At 50.2% G+C, this 12,286-nt stretch overlaps 1 protein-coding gene across 3 annotated transcripts; it reads right to left on the bottom strand.

Annotated features, from left to right (window-relative positions):
* Nucleotides 1-2,352: 2,352 nt before the first annotated feature.
* On the bottom strand, nt 2,353-9,457 carry TGOLN2 (trans-golgi network protein 2). 3 transcript variants are annotated; one of them, XM_052805541.1, is made up of 5 exons: nt 9,329-9,457; nt 8,338-8,834; nt 7,351-8,271; nt 6,558-6,641; nt 2,353-5,596 (listed from the first exon to the last, which is right to left on the bottom strand). In XM_052805541.1, the coding sequence occupies exons 1-5, from the start codon at nt 9,384-9,386 to the stop codon at nt 5,591-5,593; spliced, it is 1,566 nt and encodes a 521-aa protein (XP_052661501.1). In that variant the 5' UTR covers nt 9,387-9,457; the 3' UTR covers nt 2,353-5,590. The 3 variants fall into 3 exon arrangements, with proteins under 3 accessions (XP_052661501.1, XP_052661502.1, XP_052661500.1); XM_052805542.1 differs by having other exon boundaries at nt 7,351-8,021; nt 8,271-8,834; XM_052805540.1 differs by having other exon boundaries at nt 7,351-8,834.
* Between the last annotated feature and the right edge of the window lie 2,829 nt (nt 9,458-12,286).

Below are 12,286 nucleotides of genomic sequence, written 5' to 3' on the forward strand. Positions count from 1 at the left end.
CTCTGGAAAGGCAACCGGCTCAAGCCAGGATGTGCCAGAGCTACCGGGAGGAGGTTTTAACAAGCCAAGTGCAGCTGGGGCAGATCTTACCATGGGACCTTCTGCAGAGCAGAAGCATCCGATTTAAGCACATGATGGTGCAGTGATGCCCAAACACCCTACAGTAGCAGCCCCACATCACAGCTACCCACAGCTCTGGAGGGTGACATAAACCTCCTTCTCCCCGATTTTCTTACACAAAAGAGCTCCAACCTTGCAAATGCAATCTCACCCATTTGGGTTTTTTTTAATCTAAACAAACTTTCACAGGCCATGGACTTCTGTCTTAGAGAGGCAAAACTGCTGTGTTTACTTGGTGCCCTACCCATAATGAAAATACTGCTGCCCTGCTGCAAAGATCACCTCATGTTCAAGTTGTTTATTCATGAGGCTGTTCAAGAATTCAAAGCTTTTAAAAAAAAAAAAAAAAAAGTAGGGTAGCTAGCAGGATTTGCAGGTTGGTGGGTTAACTTGGGACCTGGAGTGGAAGTCAGGGAGCAGATCTGGGAGCATTTGCTTAAGGTAGCTCTTGGAGTTCACAATGGATAACTGGGTCTTTGCGAGCTTCCTTCTTAGGTGAGCAAGGGGAGAGGGGAAAAGCTCCAGCCGGGATATGAGTGGAGGGGATGGATGGGCTGGGACACCTCATGGACCTCATGTATTTGGTCAAGATGCTCCCCTCCCATTGTCTCTTTGGTACCGAGAGTAAGCACAAAAGCCACATCAATAAAAAACCCTGAAGGGCTCCTGTGCAGAATGCAGGGACGTCCCTGGTGTGCGAGACAGGGAACCGGACCTCAGATGGCTGCACAAGGGAAGAACGGGTTAAAGGGGCAAAGATCTCCATCAAAACGTGCTGAGTTTCACCCTGCGCTCATGCATTAAGTTCATGCATTAAACCTCCACCGCCTCCACCCTAACAGCCTCTCCAATAAACTCTGGCCCTGTTGGTATTTCTCAGCGTAGCCCTGGGCAATTCAGCTCCGATAAGCAGAGCCCAACCCAGCTGGCAGATAATTTTGGTTTCATTTAGCATTTTTTCCACTCCTGGACTTTGACTCACAGGTAGGTGTGCGGTGCAGCCACCCCAACACAACCCACGCCCGGCATTCACTGCATCCTGGCATGCGTGATGGGATGCTCATGCCGCTGCCTCTGTCCCTTTGAGGGACCTGCATTATTGTTCCTTCCCTGCTACATTATCTCTACCTGTAGGAATAAAATAGCTTTGAGACCTCTACAGCACTCTCAAATCAGGGTGGAAGCGGGCAAGGGGTTCAAAGAGCTCCTGGAGCACAATTCAGTAATTCTTGTTTCTTCAGGAAATCACCCCAAAGACACACATCAGAGAGGCACTCTGATCTCCTCGTAGGAAGACTTGGATGGGCGCTCAATCCGACAACCCCACATGCAGATGAATGGCGAATTTTCATTTTAATCCCCCACTTCCACCATTTTTCCTCCCCCCAAGCTCTCAGCAACGCTGTCAATAGGAAAACAAGTAGCCCTCCCTTTTTCCTAGCCCGTCCTTTGCACTCACTGCCAGGCAGCTGGTGTCCAGCCAAGTTGGAGGAGAGTGCAGGAGGATGGATTTTCTCCTTTTAGGGAAAAAGTGGGGAAAAGGAGAAAGTTTCTTCCATTTACTGCAGGAAGCAGCAGTAGATGCTACCCAGAAGCACCCTCATCATCTGCTGTTGATCACGGCACCTTCTCTTCCCCCTTCCACAGCTGGTCGGGCAGCAGCATCCCACGCAGGCTGCTCTTGCCGTGGGGGATCAGAAATGGCACACTGGGCTCGCTCTTTTCCAGTCTCTGCTGCTCAGGGGAGGCAGGCTGTGCTGGGATCCGGGCTGCATCCTCCTCAGAGCCTCCCTGTGGGTGAAAGAAGAAATACAACAGGAGAGATCCATAGCTGAGCTGTTAAAAGCAGTTTAAACTCTATCTTAAGGTCAGGTCCTAAATAACCCTGCTCACTCCGACACGTACGAGGGACTGAGCCGGTCAAGAGGAACGGGGTTGCCGGTACAGGGTGATCGTGAAGCAGACTGGAAACCTTTCAAATCCGCTCTCAGCTGAAACCTGTCTCGGCTCCTTCCGGCTGCAGGGTTAGTTGGTCACACAAGGGCCAAGTCTGCATGTGCAAATCGAGCACACAAAGCTTTGAACACAAACCACTCAGCTCAAAGAGTGTCGTTTTTGTTAAAACAATTTTTTTTTTTTTTCCCCAGAAAGAGGAACTAATGTGCACTGCTGTCGTCAGGTTTCAAAGCAGACCATACAAAGAACACCAAAAAAAAAGTTAAAACTCAATGCTTTTATTTTTAAATCCATTTATTGATTTCACCACACAGAAAAAAAAGTACAAAGAAATATAAAAATTCTGATCCTTCAAAGCAAGTTGCATTTCACTGCAGCAGAAAAAAAACCATTTGCTGAATCAAACCGGCAAGGCAGCTGGCCTAAAAGTAGTAACATTTGGCAAAAAAACCTATGTACTGACAGATACCATCCGTTCAAAAAACATGTTTTGTCCAAAGGGAAAAGGTTACATGCACCTTGACCCATTTGAAACACATTGCATAAATTTAAATACCATAAAAATCAACAAACTGGGAGTCATTCCCAGAGGTTTCACACAGCTTGGACAATTACAGCAACTGTTGCCAGAAACACGCCGCCCTCGGGAACTGCTGGGCAGGAGGAGATTTAGGGGGGAGTCCCCTTGATTTAGCCTGGTGTGAGCTCTGCCTCTCCCCAAACCCTGCACTTCTCAGGCACCGGGCATTTCTGTTTTGCCAAAGCCACACCAGGCACCGAGCAAACCAACAGCTCCCACGGAGACCTGACGTACGTCCTCGTTAACCTGATGAATGAGCTCATGCTCAGTCCAGCCTGATGTTTGAGGTATGACGGTCCTGCTCTCCAAAGAACTCACTCCCTTCGGCTTGCCGTTAATAGCTAACTGCTGCTAACGGGGGTGGGATTTCCAACACAACTTGGAACGACAGAGGACTGAAAGGCATTTGAAAAAGCTTACGGGATAGAAAAGCAAGCAGATGGTAAAAAAACCCTTTGTAAATTATTTTTCAACTAAAAAAATAGGACAAAGCAGGAAAACAGCGCGCACACTCTAAAAATTCAGGAATGAGCAGCTCAGAAGCATATGGTATTTCACATGTTGGAATGTTTTTTTTCCCCCACTGTCGTTAGACAAAAGGCACCCCCTCCCACCCCACATCCTGTCCATAAATCAACCACACAACAGTGAGCCTCAGACTTATCCTATGGGATCTCTGAAACAGTAGAGTCTTGTTGCAGGAGTTCCCACCCTTTTCAGAAGGCACATTTCCCCCAAGGGTTATGTTCCCAGACTTGTTTTCCTTTTTCTTCCCTCCACCTCACACTCCTGTTCTCCAAAATAGCTTCTGCAAGTACTTTTAGCATCAGAAAAGTTTACTACGGAAACCTTGAAAGCTATTTAAAGCCAAGAGGGACTTTCTCCCACTCTTTGTGCTTGCTAACAGCCAGCAAAAAGAAAAAAAAGAAAGAGAATTTTTCTTTTAGGAGAGGGTCAAGCCCCTTCTCCCCTCTTACGTGGGGAATGAACCGCTAGGAAAAGAAAAATACAGCTGTAGCTTTCATGTCCAGACAAGGAAATGTCTTTGCCCTTGTCAAACGTGACTATCTTTAGCAACCACAGGGCAGATTACCAATTGTTCACAACCTCGGGAAGGCCGGAAAAAGGCCGGCCTCATCCCCCGAGTCGCTTTCGCAGCCAGCTGGAGGGAAGTTAACCCCACCGGGATTCTTCCTGTGCAGTCAGTCGGCAAGTGCACGGACAGGGCGACTCACGTACGGCTGGCACGAGCTTTGGGCGTAAGACGGGTACCCGTGTGAAGAGCTCTAGATGCCTCGTACCAATTTTTTTTTGCCCATATTGGAAAAAACAAAAGCATGAGCCAGGCAGGCACTTCATGCCCTCTTGAGAAACGTCCCATCTCAAACAAACATCTTTGGAGTAGAACTACAAAAATAAAAACAACCTCACAGCCATAACTTGTGAATCAACACATTTTGCAGCCTTAAATATAACCAGTACGTCCCAGGCCCTAGTTTAAGTGCTTCACAGTAATATCGAAGCGACCAGCTCAGCGACAAGCAGCCGGTAACGTGTACATTCAACCACACAAAACTTCTCAAAGCCGGGGCCGGCAGAGCCATGGAAGAGCAGGAAGAGGTTGTGCCGGCGATACAATAAGCCCTTTCATATGTCAGTCACCTGCTCAGGAGGTGACCTCGGGGAGAAGACGCCCCGTGGTGACTCACAGGCAGAAAAAGACGGCGCCCGCACCGTGGGCTACAACGGTTTCCCAAGGCGAGAGGCGCTCGGCAGGCGCAGCGCTGCCAAGGCTTGTGCAACCCAGGGGACGAGCAGCCCCCTTGCCTCTCAACTGGGCAAGAAAGCAGCACTTCTCCAGCAAGAGCCAACGCTGAGCGCTCAGTCGTGGCGAGCTCTACAACCAATGGAGGCTCTATTCCGTGGAGCGGAATACTCCAGGGCCTCAGTACTGCGTTTTTGAGGAAGAGGTTTGAAGGACTGCAAGTTTCATTCATCACAAACCCTTCAGGTTTACCGTACATTTTACATTACCACATAACTACATTTTACAAGGGGGAGGAAAGCAATCTTCCAAGGCAAAGTCTGCTACAACTACACTGCGGCAATTTGGCACGAAGCTTTCTAAGCCTAACCTGCCCTCCTTCACAGCATCAAACTGCAACTGTCACCTTTAGTGCAAACATCTGAACTCTGGGGATTGTGAGGGAAAAGACCCGCTTGGAGCATAAGACGTGGGCGAGGAAATTTAAGCTACAACCCAAGGGCCAAAGACTACTCCAGCATTTCCAAAGATGTGCATGAAAGAGAGAATCTAGATGATAAACTCTAACATTGTCTTCATCACAGAGAGAAAAAAAATCAAATCAAATCAGAGTCCTTGGCAGATCATTTCCAAACTAGTGCAATCAGTCACGCTCCGAACTTTAGCATCCAAATACAATGGACAGAAGAGGAGAACGTCTGTGTCTCAAGCAAGACTGTGCTGGTTACAAAGGCAGCTCTATGACTCTGGAAGGGGAAGAGTCACATGGCTCATTTCGCAGGCAGATTTTTTTTTTCCCCTCCCAAGAGGTGACGTCAGTACAGTAGATGGCGAATTCCATTTCATTTGGACACAAAAGTTCTGTCAAGTGCTGGGGACTGTTTTTTCCTGGGTCACAGGCTAGAAGCCAGATGCCCAAGCAGAAAACGAGTTCATCTTCAGGCAGCTGGGAAAGGAGAAACATGTTTCGAGGAAGTGAGAGGTTTAACGTTACCAAGGTGCAGGTGCAAAACTAAAACCATTTCCTCTTCTTCCTGTTGTCTGAAATCTGAACACGGCAGCACAACTACAACTCAAGAGCGTTACAGCAGGGGAGTCGGTGGGTGTCCCAGTGTTCCTGCATTTTCATTGCCAGCTGTCATTATTCTGCTGAATATCCGAGGAGGAATCTAGATCTGGAAAGGCACAAAGAAAGGTTTAAAAAATTTGAAAGCTCAGCATTGCTTTTCTACTCTGACAAAGCATCAGGGTTTGAGCGGGCTGAGCATCTCTGATGTGCTTTCAAATAAAAACCAAGCTCTTTCTAACTGCCTGGCTGCTTTACTGTGCCTCAGGGACAAGTCAGGAAATTCTTGGCAAGGGAAACAAATTCCCAAAATATAGGTGAGACTAAATAGGAAAGCTCAAGCAGGCAAATTGTCTCCGTGGCACTCAGACAGCTTCCCCAGCCAGACACAGCTGCAATTCAGGAAGGGAGAAAACTGAGCTTCCACTCCCAACAGCACACAGTGCCTTTGCAGAGCCAAAAGCGAGCTGGATGACACTGCCTTGAGTTTTATATGCAAAATCCCTAATGGCATTTGAAAATGGATCGTCATCGATCCCCCAAATGCTGACAACCTTCTGAAAGACTAAGTTTCAGCTTCGGGTGACTTTTTCTTATTTTCTTCCTCCTCTTCCCACTGCAGAAAATAACTACAGACACTTCTGAATTCAAGGACAGCAGGTGAAAAAAAGTTTCAAGGAGAAGAAGGAGACTTCTCCCCATGTCCTACCCTTCTCCCACTAAAAACTTTGAAAAAGTCGTTTGAGTCAGTGACAAACTATTCTTAAGCACACCCGACCTCGAGACTCACAAAATTCTGCCCTGTGTTAGCTCTGCCATCATTTCTCAACATTATTGCTTCCACTTTCTGGCAAAACCCTGCTTCCAGACTGAGAGAGGGGTTTTTGCTAAAAAAAAAAAAAAAAAAAAAAAAATCTGCTTTCCATACCAACCAAGTAGGGGCTTTGTGACCATTTCTAATATGAAAGGCCAATATATCGCATTTACAGTGTACACCAGGCACCGCAGCCCCTTTTCTCAGCCTGCCTGGCTTCCGGGGTGAGGCAGCACCCATTTCAGGTAGATCTTACCTTTTGATCCAGTCTCTGATAATCGCCAGATTTGGGCCGTCGACCACTTTTCGACCTTTTCCCTTCCAGAGCAAAAGCAATGATCTTTGGAGAAAGAAGTGGGGACAAGGTGAGTGGGACAGTAGTAAGCAAATAAGCTCTTTCTCACTTCAAACGCAGGCACTTTCTAATGGGCCAAAGACCAGCTTCACTTAACACCTAGTGACCACACTTCATTTGAAAAAGCACTCAAATAAATGCCAATATTTAAACCCAGCTAAGATTGAAAGCAGGTGATAATGAGGTTTGCCTCACATGCAGAAAACAATAAGAATTTGTTCTCTTTCTCCTACCTCAAAAATAGCTTTGCAGGAGGAACAAAAAAACCAGCAAAAGAGCATTTGAGTTACATCCTCCCATGCAAGACTATTTAAGGACAAGTCTTCTGCAACCTGCTATAGAAAACTCTTTGTGATTGAGCAAAATACAGGGTAACTTCACACATCTTTTCCTTTTCACCTCTCTCAGCTGAAAATAACCACCAGAGCTGAAGCTACCCAATTTCCAGAGATCTGACCCCTTTCCTAGTTACAACACCCTCTCTGCTCCTCCCAAAGCTGTTGAGACCGAGGCTCAAGTTAATATTTATCAAACCCACACCATGCAGCAAGGGGGAGATATTGGTGAGAAGCAAAAGTCAGGGTGAGGGGAAAGGTCTTCAACCAAGCAGGTCTCAATCTGCAGCGAGAAGAAAGGAAGCTCCTAAACCACAGGGGAGACGTCGAGAGCCTGGGTAAGGAGCACAGCCACTCACCTTGCGTTTGTTGTGATATGCGATGTATAAGGCAGCAACAATAATAGCCGTGGTCACCAGGTAGGCGAAGAAGTGGCTGCTCTCCGACTGGTCCCTGGGGGGAGAAGGAACGCTCTTCTCTCTCTCCTTATTAAAGGAGGAGGCATCGCTGCGTTTTTTAGCCTCATCCTCTTCCTGTCTGGTGCGTTCTTCATTGTCTGAAAAGCTGTTTCCCTCAGTAGCGGAGGAAGTTGACTGTAATAATCCATTTTTATCTCTCATTGAGCCCACTTGATTAGGCCGGTTGTCAACCTGGTTATTGCCATTGCTGCCCTGGTTCTTGTTGTTGTTCTGGTTCTCGTTGTTGTTCTGGTTCTCGATGTTGCTTTCCTGGTTCCCAGTTTTGCTGTCCTGGTTGTTGGTCTGGTTTGTGTCACTGCCCTGGTCCTGGTTGTTGCTGTTCCGGTTGTCATCCGGGTCCTTATTATTGCTGTCCCGGTTGTTGCCCTGGTTCTTGTTGCTGCTGTCCCCGTTGTTGTCCTCGTTCTTGTTGCTGCTGTCCCGGTTGTTGTCCTCGTTCTTGTTGCTGCTGTCCCGGTTGTTGTCCTCGTTCTTGTTGCTGCTGTCCCGGTTGTTGCCCTCGTTCTTGTTGCTGCTGTCCTCGTTCTTCTTGCTGCTGTCCCGGTTGTTGCCTTCATTCTCATTGTTGTCCTTGTTCTGGTTGTTGCTGTCCCGGTTGTCGCCCTGGTCCTTGTTATCGCCGTCCTGGTTGTCACCCTGGTTCTTGTCGCTGCTGTCCCCATTGTTGTCTCTGTTCTGGTTGTTGCTGTCCCTGTTGTTCTCCCCATTCTTCTTGTTGCTGTCCCCGTTGTTCTCCCCATTCTTGTTGCTGCTGTCCTGGTTTTTACCCTGGTCCTTGTTATTGCTGTCCTGGTTGTCACCCTGGTCCTTGTTATTGCTGTCCTGGTTGTCACCCTGGTTCTTGTTGCTGCTGTCCCGGTTGTCAGCCTGGTTCTTGTTGCTGCTGTCCCGGTTGTTGTCGTCATTCTTCTTGTTGCTGTCCTGGTCGTTGCCCTGCTTCCCACCATTGCTGCCTGGGTTATTGCCCTGCTCCTGGTTGTTGCCCTGCTCTTGGTTGTTGCCAGCCCCGTTACTGGGGTTGCTAGGCTGGCTGTTGGCCTGGCTACCAGTGCTGCTGCCTTGTTTGTTGGTGGTTATTGCGTTGCTGCCTTGGCCATCGGTCTGCTTCTCCGGGCTGCTATTGCGGGCAGACTTCTCCGTGTCTTTCTGCTCCTTATCCGTCGTCTCTCTGTTATTTGTGTTCGTTTTGGAGTTTCCCTCGCTGGGTGGATCTGATCCAGAGCGCGGCTCTCTGTTCCTTCTGGACTCATCCAGGTGCTCATCCCCCTGGGTTTCCAGGCCATTACGTGCTCCAAGCTGGAGGGATCTCCCAGTGTCTGCCGACATTTTGCTGGACTCTCTTTGGTCTGTCTTCTGCTCCTCAGCTGTCAGCAAACACACAGAGCTCACAGTCACCGCCCACCCCTGCAGTCGGTGTAAGCAGCATGCCCGGCTGGCTAAGACACCTCCCCGCCCAACGCGGCCCCACCACTGCCAAAAGCGGAAGGGAACTCCCCCGCAAGGGAGACAGGTGAGGGGAACAAGCCCGGCGGCAGGCTGCCCCCGAGGGAGCCCCCCCCCCCCCAGCCGGGACTCCCACCACACGCAGGAGGGGCCCAGCGGCAGAAGAGCCCCCCGAAACCAGCCCCGGCCCGAGGGCGAGCGCTGCCCTAGCTTCGCTACTCCCGTTCCCCGGCACTGCCGAGCGCCCAGCCCAACCGCTCCCCCTCAGCGACCCCCCGCCCCGGGCCGCGGCCCTCCCCGCCGGTTTCGCCCAGCAACCCCCGCCGTGGCTCCCCCGGCCACAGACCCCTCTCACCGCCTTCCCCCGTCCCGGGCACCCCAGGGCCGCCCCAGCCACCCTCCGCCGGCCTCTCACCTTCGGCCCGGGCGGCGGCGCAGAGCGCTAAGAGCAGCAGGAGCAGCCGCAGCAGCATGGCGGCCCGAGAGTAACGGCGCTCACCGCCACCGACCTGCCGGCCCGCCCGCTTCCGCTAGGACAGGTGCTACTTCCGGGATGAGATCTCGCGAGAGAAGGCGGGCGGGAGCGAGAAAGATTGCGCGCGGTGGTGGACGGGGTGTGGGACAAGGGAAGGGGCGGGGCTGAGGGGATTGGGGCGGGGCTCGAGGCGGCTGGGGCGGGGCTTGAGGCGGCTGGGGCGGGGGTTAAGCGGAAGAGGGCGGAGCTGAGGGGATTAGGGCAGGTCTTGGGGCGAGCCGGGGGCGGGGCTTGCAAGACGCTGAGGCGGGGCTTGTTGCGAGGCGGAGGCGGGCTTAGGGAGGGTAGAGGCGGGGCCTGTGGGAATCGGGGCGGGGCTTGTGGAGAATAGGCGAATGCTCGGTCAAAATGGGTGGGGCTTATGCAAATTGAGGGCGGGGTTTAACTGTCCACGGCGTGTGCCAGGCGTGGATCCCATCGCCGGCCTTGCTGCGGGCACGGCTGCCTCAGCGAAACTGCTCCATCTTTGGGGTAAAAGCAGCATTTTGAGATAAAACCTGCCATTTTGGGGTCTGTTTCCAGGCCTTGGCAAACCAGTGCTGGGACTTTGTGAGCAGCGACCCAAAACAGGGTCGTTGAGACGCGCTTTGAGGGCCGGGTCCTCTCTGCCCACCCCCGATTTTGACCCAGTTTGGATGGTGGCCTGGCCCTGTGGCTGCCCCCGTCTTATGGGGGAGGAAACAGTCCGTGGCAGGGGGGTGACTGGCGAGAAATCGGGGCTAATTTCCCTTCCTTTGGTTCAGGACTGCTTCCCAAAAGTGCTCCTGAGGACGACAGCCACAGCAGGGGAGTGTGGCCAGTCCAGTGGCTCTGATGATAACCTTTTATTTTTCTTTTCGGACAGGCTAGACATGTCCTGTTCAACTACACCTCTTCCCACCAGCAGCAGAAAGTCAGCTTTTTGCTCTCCGTGGGCACCAAGGACTATTTACTCCTTTCCTCTGTAGATAATTTACCTGTTGAAGACTGTTAGGTCTCCCTTCTCCAGACTGAATGTCCATATTTTCCTGTAGGTTGTGTTCTTGCTCTCTTCTGGGCTTTCTCCAGGCGCTCCACACCTTGAAGGGTACTGCCCAAAACTGGGGATGATCCTCCAGCCTGTTCAGCAGAACAAACGTAAGGATTTCATCATGTGTTACTGATAATCCTACCTATCTCCAACCTCCTGCTCTACTGCCTAGAATAGAAACCGACCTGTACTTGATGCAGATAAAACCAAAATGTAGAAAGATCCCCAAATCCACCTATCATCCTTCTACCATGGTCTGAGCAGCTACAGGGGTCTGGAGCCCGTAGTTGAGCTCCTCAGGTGGATTTGATGTCCTCAGGTCCATGAACTGCAAACCTACCGTAGCGAGTCAACGTGGCTGTGGCACTGGGTGTCCCTGAGCTGTGTTTGATGTCATCTGTGGTTGTCTTCCAGCTGTACGTCACCTGCTGTGTCCAAAAGTTGTCCCCACCTGCTGTCCAAGACTTTCTCAAAGGGTTTGCCTCCTGCTGTATTCCTTTTCCAGCATATATCTGCTGAGCCATGGCTTTTCAGTGTTCCTGGGTTTTCCTCGTGTTTATATACTGCTACGCAGTGACCTTGCACAGGTCTGTCTCCCTCTGTTTAGGGATGTCGGCACAGGGTTAAATCATTTTTCAAAAAGTTTTATCTCCAGCTTTTTCCCTGCCTGTCCTTCCCAAACCAGGTAGACCTTTGCTACCAGTTTTCCAGATGCATGAATTATGCCATCAGGTCTCTGTAATTTGCTTTATTACTAACAATGCCAATCTATCCTCCCCATCATCTCACTTCTTTCCTTTTAGATCGATGGATTTGCCTTCATCTCTGCCCAGGATGAGCTTCCTTGGTGCTTAACCGCTCCAGACCATGTGTGCTTCCCACTATTGCTTGGTGTCACCGGAGCTGTCTCATCCATAACACAGCATCCTGCAGCGCTGAGTGCTGAAAGACAAGCAGCAAAGTCTCACATGTCTCCAGAAGGAATCACAATAACATCACGAATTTGTTAGCTGCTCCAGTCAGTCCATGTAACGCTAAAACACAGAAAAATATCACGATGTCATTTAACATGCAACCCAAATGAGTCCCGCACAGTGATAATACTTTGGGGAATAATCCTGACTTGGCCTCAGAGCATGATGGATTATGTGGCTGATTTTTCTTCTTTTTTTTTCCAATCCTCTATTCAATTCAATACATTCCAATAATCCTAGCAGCTCAGTTCTGCCCATGCCTGCCTTTCTAAGGAGACAGAAGAACAGTTGGCCCAGTGCTTTTATTGAGATTTAAAACAGACAAGCGAGGCTATTTCTCATGCCCAGCCAGTTCGGCTTTCACTCACACCCCTGGAAGTCAAGAGTAACTGAACAGAGGCCAAGTTCCTCTGGATTTACAACAATGCATCTGGGAACAGAATTCTGCCCAAAATACCAAGTATGAGGCTGACATCAGCTCAGCGCCTGGTGGCTCACACCAGGCTCGTTTTCCTTCAACAGTTTTCTTGGCTAAAACGTGATAAACAGGACCAGCGACCTTACCTAACCTCCGTGTGGCCGCACCTTCTCCGCGCAGCCCGAGGAACGGGAAGCTGCCATCATTGTGGACAAAAAGGAAGTTGCTTCTGGCTTCAGCGTGATTACGCGGATGTAGACTAGTAGGAGGAAAAGAAGGAGGATTGAGGATCATTATCTGTGCCTGCTGCAAAACAGAAGGAGGAAATTCTCTTTTGGTCCCACCCAGCTGCTTCCCAATGTGATGGCAGCTGCTGGTCCTTTATTGCCTGAAAAACAACTCCTTTACGTTCAAACTTAAGCGAGGTTTTGGTTGAT

Source organism: Harpia harpyja, chromosome 13 (assembly GCF_026419915.1).
Source record: "Harpia harpyja isolate bHarHar1 chromosome 13, bHarHar1 primary haplotype, whole genome shotgun sequence".
NCBI classification, from domain to species: Eukaryota; Metazoa; Chordata; class Aves; order Accipitriformes; family Accipitridae; genus Harpia; species Harpia harpyja.

What these genes read in the sequence shown, in the direction of transcription:
- TGOLN2 (XM_052805540.1), bottom strand. Translation starts at nt 9,386, where the DNA reads ATGCTGCTGCGGCTGCTCCTGCTGCTCTTAGCGCTCTGCGCCGCCGCC. An exon ending in CGCCGCCGCCCGGGCCGAAG is followed by an intron (nt 8,835 to 9,328) that starts GTGAGAGGCCGG and finishes GTTTGCTGACAG; the next exon opens with CTGAGGAGCAGAAGACAGAC. An exon ending in CATATCACAACAAACGCAAG is followed by an intron (nt 6,642 to 7,350) that starts GTGAGTGGCTGT and finishes CTTTCTCCAAAG; the next exon opens with ATCATTGCTTTTGCTCTGGA.